This window comes from Vombatus ursinus, unplaced genomic scaffold (genome assembly GCF_900497805.2).
Source record: "Vombatus ursinus unplaced genomic scaffold, bare-nosed wombat genome assembly UNPS02014599.1, whole genome shotgun sequence".
Classification (NCBI taxonomy): domain Eukaryota; kingdom Metazoa; phylum Chordata; class Mammalia; order Diprotodontia; family Vombatidae; genus Vombatus; species Vombatus ursinus.
In genome coordinates, this window is record NW_020954377.1 from 238,761 (window position 1) to 245,966 (window position 7,206).

The following is a 7,206-nucleotide window of genomic DNA, read 5'->3' on the forward strand; positions in this document are numbered from 1 at the left end:
GTGTGTGTGTGTGTGTGTGTGTGTGTGTGTGTGTGTGTGTGTGTGTGTGTGTGTGTGTGTTTATGCTTATGTACAAACATTCAAGAAGAGGACTTCTCCCATGGATGGGGGAGGGGGTGCAGAGTGTGTTTCTTGATATTTTTCTTAACTATGAAAGATAGAAATGCAGTTTATTTTCAAGGAAAATGGGGCACAATATATATTTGGCTTAAATTTTTTATTTTAGATCAAACACTGTCATGCCCTGCCTCTCTGTAATCTGGAGCTGTCTAGGAATTTTTTCACCCTGGGCAAAAGCTGTTGGGGGTGGGGCATGGGGAGAGAAATGGGTGTGGTCAGACTGCCCTCTTCCCAACCTGCAACCTCTCAGGCTTGAGAAGGATGGCAAAACCTGATGGGACCCCAGGGATGAGGGAGGGGAGTGGTGCAAACAACCCCCCTCTGCCCCACCCCCCACACAGTAGCATTAGAATGTAAGCACCAAGAGGTGCACACAGTCATTGTTCAATGGACACTTGCTGATGGGCTTTTTTGGAGTTGGGCGCTTCTGAGTCCTTCCTGGTCTGTTCGGGGAAGCCTGTACCCGGGACATGGGGCATATGCGTCAGTGAAGCAAGCATGGGGAATACTGGATGCCATGGGGAAGAAATGTGCCCTCCCAGGAAGGAAGAGCCACACCCCCCCCTCCCCCCAAAGTCAGCACAGTCCTGCTCATCTCGTGCTGATTGTGGGTCTGCTAGAACCCAGGAGCCGAGGTTCATTCTCATCCTAGTTTCATCTTGCTGGGAGGCCAGCTCTGAAGCTTCCTGTCCTCTTTGAAGCGCTCCTCCCCAACAGGGAGGCTTCCTCATTTGCCGCCTTTTCATTGGTTCCTTTTTGGTCCCTGCTTTCAGGTCAGATCCTTTGTTAGAATATCTCAGAAGAGAGGAAATGGATACAAATAACGGGGACAATGGGCTTGGTGACAGGACAGGCTCAGACGCCTTGGGCTGAGAGTCCCAGGACCAAATGAGATCACCCGAGGGAACCTTAAAGCGACATCTGAATGCAGCTTCTGTCATCACTGTTCTTCCTGCTGTCCCAGATCTAAAGTGTGAAGAGACCTTAGAGGCCATGGAGACCAACACCTTCATTTTTACAGATGAGGAAACTGAGGCCCAGAGAAGTTAGGGGACTTTTCCAAGGTCACACCAGTACTTTCACGTTAGCCAAAGCTCTCAACAGCTTACTTTCCCCCTGTTTTTTTTTTTCACAGATGGAACAGAAGAAGCCCAGGAGAATGGACAGGCGATTGTGGCTGACTTCCTTACAGGTATGGAATGCTTTCTTTCCATTTCTATCCACCTGTGCTTCTCCCTAATCATTCCCTACCTATTCCTTCCTCAGTTGCTTGGTCCAGAGGAAAACTTGCAGGATTTGGAATCAGAGAAATCAGAGGTTCGAATCCCTGCTGATTGCCTACATAACCTGGATCAAATCATTTTTGATTCCTGGGTTGTGTAAAATTAAGGCATTGGAATAGATGGTCTTTAAGGTACTTTCCTATGATAATCTAGGATCCTGTGATTCCATTGGCCATTTAATTTCCCCATCTGTAAAATAAGGAAATTGGACTAGATGGCTGGAGAGATTCCGTGCAGCTCTCCATCTGTGATCTGTGATAAATTAGATCGGGGTGGGGAACTTGCAGCCTGAAGGCCACATACAGCCTTCTAGGGCCTTGAGTGCAGCCTTTTGACTTAAGGATTTGTTCTGTAAAATTTAGATTTGGTCAAAAGGCCAAACTTCAGGACCTAGAAGACCACATGTGGCCTTAGGGCCGCAGGTTCCCCACTCCTGAATTAGAGCATTCACTCTCAAGCATCGACTTCTCTGCATAGCTAGGGGCTAGTTTGGTCTCAAAACCTCCCTTAGATGAAGACCCTAGAGACCCTCCTGGTGGGGCAGAGATGCAGTATAACAGTGAGTGGCTCTACGGAGTGGTAGAATGACTCCCTATCTGGGTTGGGAAACAGGAAACCTGTGTTCTAAGGCTCTGCCAGTCAGGGGGTAACTGGTGGCTTAACCCCTTCAAGGCTTTGTCATCCTCCTTACCCTTTCCCTCTATAACGGGCAGGATAACCCCTGCTCCTTTCCCAGGGTAGGTACATCTCTCCTGTCCTTTTTGCTCTTTGTCACTAAGGAGCAGAGGCTGGAGAGGTAGCCCAGTAGAGGGATGTTTGTGCTGTTAGATGAAGAATGGGCAAATCACATGCAAGATCACGTGCAAATAAGCATGGTGGCAATGGAAAAGATTTGGAAGAACAAAAAAAGACCTCAGTTTGCTTATTTGTAAAAGGCAAGGTTTGACCTCTGAAGTTCCATTCAGCTTCAGATTAATGAGTCTCTGATGATGATTTTATATTTTCCTGGGTAACTAATACCCTGAGAAGTCCAATAATTACAATATTGGTTTATTCTGCTAGGGAATATTGGAAGTAACCTGAGGCCTCTCGGCCACATGTGGCCCTCTAGGTCCTCAAGTGCAGCCCTTCGACTGAATCCGGACACCAAAACAAATGAAGTTGGAATTCAGTCAAAGGTCAAAGGGCTGCACTTAAGGACCCAGAGGGCCACATGTGACCTAGAGGCTCAGGTTCCCCACCCCAGGTTTACACAAATATGAATTAAGTTAGCAGTTTGAAGGGGGAGACTGTTTGAATACAACAGAAGCTAGAAATTGTTGACAGATCTGTTAAGTGATTATCCTGGACTTGGAGTAACCCAGTCTCAGAGATTTTTCTACTTTCCTTAAGGAGGAAAAAAAAAAAAGCCCACATTAGAACCAGTGGCAAAGGGGAAAGAAATAACTGAGACACCATGATTCAAACCCAGACCCTGATTTTGCTATTTATTACTTATGTGACCTTGAGTAAGACACTCTATGGGCCTCAATTTCCTTACCTATAAAATTAGGGGCAGTGAGAGGGAGAAAAGATAATGGTTGGTTAATTGAAAACAGATTAATTTTTTAAAAAACAAATCAAGTAAAAGCATTAGACTTGAAAGCCCCTAAGATTCCTTCCAGTTCTAAATCTGTAAATCAGTGAGAAAATAGCAGAATGAATCAGAGAAGGATCCCCACAGACCCTCTCATTCACAGCACGGGGCAGGGGTGTGTTTGCAGTGCTGAGTCCGGCTTTGGGGGATACAGGACCCAGGCATCATAAGACCAAGCTCAGAGCTTTCCTCCTTCAGCCCACTAGTATATGAAGCATAGCAAGTTAGCACTGATCTTTTCCATTTTCTTTTTTCTACAGAGGAAAGGAGCAGGCTTCACGAAACGATGTCACTCCTGGGATTGGAGACATACTGCAACAGGAAACTCAGCCTCCAGGATGCCCGGCAGATCAGTTTTGACAGTATGAAGAACTGGGCACCCCAGGTGCCCACTGATTTGCCTTGGAGCTTCCTGAGAAAGCTGTTGGCTCTCAACTCAGAAGTCAGAAACACCACCCTGCTATCGGACTTGCCCCAGGATGACAGGACAGGTGAGAAGGAAACGCAGGTGGATGAGCAAGAAATATACTGGGGTACTTCCGAGGACATTTATTCTCTCACCGAACTGGTGACGACCCCCGATGTGCCGCTGAATCCCCTGGACCTACTCTGTGCACTTCTCCTTTGCTCAGACAGTTTTCTACAGCAGGAGTTGCTGATCAAGATGTCTCTTTGCCAGTTTGCCCTCCCTGTAGTCCTGCCAGACTCAGAGAACCAAAACCACACCTTCCTGCTGTGGGCCCTGCGGGGGGTGATGAGGACGTGGTGGTGGCAATCCCCAGGAGGGCCCAGGACTCCAAGAGAGGAGAGTTTGGTGCTCACGAGGGTACCAATCATTTCCTTTGCACGCATGGACATCAGCAGCCACTCCAAGTCTCACCTCCTCAATGCCGTCATGAGCCCCTGTCACCACCAGCCTCATGACTACTTCTGCCACCGGGAGATGCCATCGGCAGCCAATGCGCGAGAGATCGCAGACGGCTTGATCGAGATGTCCTGGTACTCCCCGGGCGGCAGCAGCAAAGAGAACGCGGACGTTTTCCCAGAACCCGTCGCCTTTGCCAACCTGAGGGGTGAGATCGGAAGTCACTGGCAGCAGTTTAAGCTTTTGACCGAGACGTCATCAGCCGTTTTCATATTAACCGACAACATTGGCCAAAAGGAGTATGAGCTCCTGTGCTCTCTGAACGGGTCGACCACTCGATATTATCTCATCCTCAGCCCCTACCGGGGCAAACGCAATGCCAACCTGAGGTTCCTGAATAAACTGGTCTCTGTCCTTCAAATCGACTACTCTCACGTCCTGGTGAAGGTCAGCAGCACGGACAGCAAACGCCTCGTCAAGAGGCTCCAGGCCATTGTAGTGAATGTCATCAAGTCCGCAAGTAGGAAGGTGTCCCTGGAGGACATGGCAGAAACGGCTCGGACTCTGGGGCTAAAGGTGGATGAGGATTGTGAAGAGAGTCAAAAGGCAAGAGAGCGGGTGGAGAAAATCACCCAAGACATCACGGACGTTGAGCTGTACAAAAGGGAAAAGCTCCGGTTACAGGGCGACCCTTGGAGAAACATCGCGCAGGTAGAGAAGGAGCTCTGCCGGCTGCAGAGGGCTGGGGACTCTTCTCCAGAGAAATACAAGTCAGAGCTCAGGCAGCGGCTGCTGACCCTAAGGATGCACCAGAATCGGAATGAGCTGGGCTGCGGCATGCAGGAGTTTATCAAAGGAATCGCCAACCCTTCCCTCGTGGAGAAGCAGTTCTTCCTGGGATGGATGAAACTGAAGCTGGAGGAAATGGCCAGGCAGAGCCGGCGGCAGCCCCCAGAGGCCCTTGCTACCCTGGGACCAAAGCACAGTCGGCCCGCAGAGCTCAGCGAGCAGCTCTGGCCAATTTCCTTGGGGGTGGAGCACTTTTTAAGGGAGATGGGGCAGTTTTATGAGGCCGAATGCTACCTCGTGGAGGTGGGGAAGATGGCGGAGAGCCAAAAGCGGTTTACACACTTTGTTGGCCTGGCCTCAGAGCTGGTCCTGAGCGGCTTTCCGCTGGAACTGATGGATCGAGGGACCTGCTGTGTTCCCTTGCGATGGGTGACGGGCATCCTGAGGGAGCTTCATGCCCGGCTGGAGGGCAGACCCCGACTGCTGGTGCTCTCAGTGCTGGGAGCAGAGGGCACGGGAAAATCGACTCTACTCAACACCATGTTTGGGCTCCAGTTTGCCACCAGCAGGAGCTACAAACCCCACGGCACTTTCATGCAGCTCATTTCGGTGACAGAGGATTTTCGCCAGGACTTAGGCTGCGACTTCATTCTGGTGATCGACTCCGGGGGCTTGACGGGTGGGGCCACGGCTGCCAGGGGGGAGAGGTATGAGCTAGAGGTGTCCCTGGCCACTCTTGCTATGGGGCTCAGCAACATCACTGTGGTCAGCATGGCCGAAACCAAGGACACCCCTCTGGCTGCCCTCCATGCCTTTCTGAAGCTTGAAAAGTTGGGGCATGTTCCCAATTGTCAACTTGTGTCTCAGGACCTCAGCGATGGGCTAGTCTCCAGACCCAACCCGAGAGACAGGAAACAGTTGCTAGAACAACTGAATGACCTGAGCAAGGCCGTGGCTGAGATGGAGAAGCAGGATGAGGAGCGGACCCTTTCTGAGATGGTCTTGTGTGACCCTGAGAAGCACATTTGGCACATCCCTCGCTTATGGCACGGAGTGCCCCCCATGGCGCCCGTGAGCTTGGGCTATTGCGAAGCCGTCTTTGAGTTAAAGAGATGCCTTCTAGAGAATATCAGAAATGGAGTGTGTCATCAACACAGAGACATTGTACACCTGGTAGAGCTGGTGGGGCGGCTGTGAAGGCAGAGACCCCTGGAAACGAGAGCTGTTGACCAAGCTGCTGGGAGGGACCTTTCCTCGAGGGGAATGAAGAATGAAGCTTGTGGTCCTGGAGAGACTTCCTGGAGAAAGAGCAGCTGGCGTCTGAGTCTGCTTGAGGAGAGAAAGACGCGGGAACAGATCAGAAGGTTGGCATCCTCCTAGGACCAGAGAACAAAGCACCAACCAAACTAGCTACTGCATTGACAAGCAGAGGGAGAGAGAGAGACAGAGAGACAGAGAGACAGAGAGACAGAGAGAGAGACAGAGAGAGCATTTTTATCAGGAATACAGAAAGTCTCCAACGTCGCTGATCTAAGGACCCTGAATGCCCTAGAAGGGAAACACCCAAGCAGCAATTCTGGTTTGGTACCATTCAAGGCTGCTGTCAAGTTGGCAGGCACTTCATAAGGGCTAGCCCCTCCATTCTGTCTCCTAGTGGAATGGCGTGATCCTCACCCAAGACAGCCCTGCCTGTTCTAGATGACTGTAAATGCCCAGGGCAGAGGGTGGGGAGGGTAGAGGAAACTGTGCAGAGATAGCCCAATGTCTCCTCTCCTCAGGGGAGGGTCATTCTCTTGTCTGACCAAGGGGTTCAGCATGAATGATGTCCCTGGCTAGAATGAACAGGATTGACATTTTCCTGACACTGACATTTCTGCCAAGGGCCTGAGGGGTACAAAGCACTTTATTTATTGACTTCTCTGCTAATAACGAGTGATAACAGGCAGGTTCATCTTGTTTGTGCCTTAATTTTCCTATCTCCTAACTGAGAACCCGAATGCCCACCTGATGTGTTAGGAGGATGAATGAGAGTGTGTCTGTAAACTTGGAATACCTCAGAAAGCCACCATAAAAATGTCACACCTCACTGCTTTCTCGATAGTCAGGAGTCATTCTTTCCCCCAGGATGTCCATGGGATATTTGTGCTGTACTCAGGGTAGCAAATGACCAGGGGGACAGTTTGGGCAGCTGAGAACATTGGAGAAAAAGGAAATGGGACAAAAATACCGAGATGTCTTGGGCAAATTCCCAAGACATAGGTAAAATTCCGTTAATGTTTGTAAAAGGGACTCATCAGAGGGTAAAGGAAATACTTTTCCACTTGATTCAACACAGGCATTGGTTCAGACTTGACCTCTAAAGTACTGTCCAGCTGTAAATCTGTGACCCCACGTGCACAGAAAAAGGTCCCATGGCAGAGGGGGGACCAGCCTTGGATTCAGGAATGAATGGATGAACGAATGAATGAATGAATGAAGGAAGGAAGGAAGGAAGGAAGGAAGGAATGAAAAAA

General features: G+C 49.9%; 1 protein-coding gene across 1 annotated transcript in view; it reads left to right on the forward strand.

Annotated features, from left to right (window-relative positions):
- Positions 1 to 6,782, forward strand: part of URGCP (upregulator of cell proliferation) — a 37,010-nt gene extending 30,228 nt beyond the window's left edge. Inside the window, 2 exon segments of the mRNA XM_027861247.1 lie at positions 1,256 to 1,312; positions 3,300 to 6,782. Coding sequence (XP_027717048.1) covers positions 1,256 to 1,312; positions 3,300 to 5,890 — 2,648 coding nt within the window. The 3' untranslated portion in view covers positions 5,891 to 6,782.
- The last annotated feature ends 424 nt before the right edge of the window (positions 6,783 to 7,206 follow it).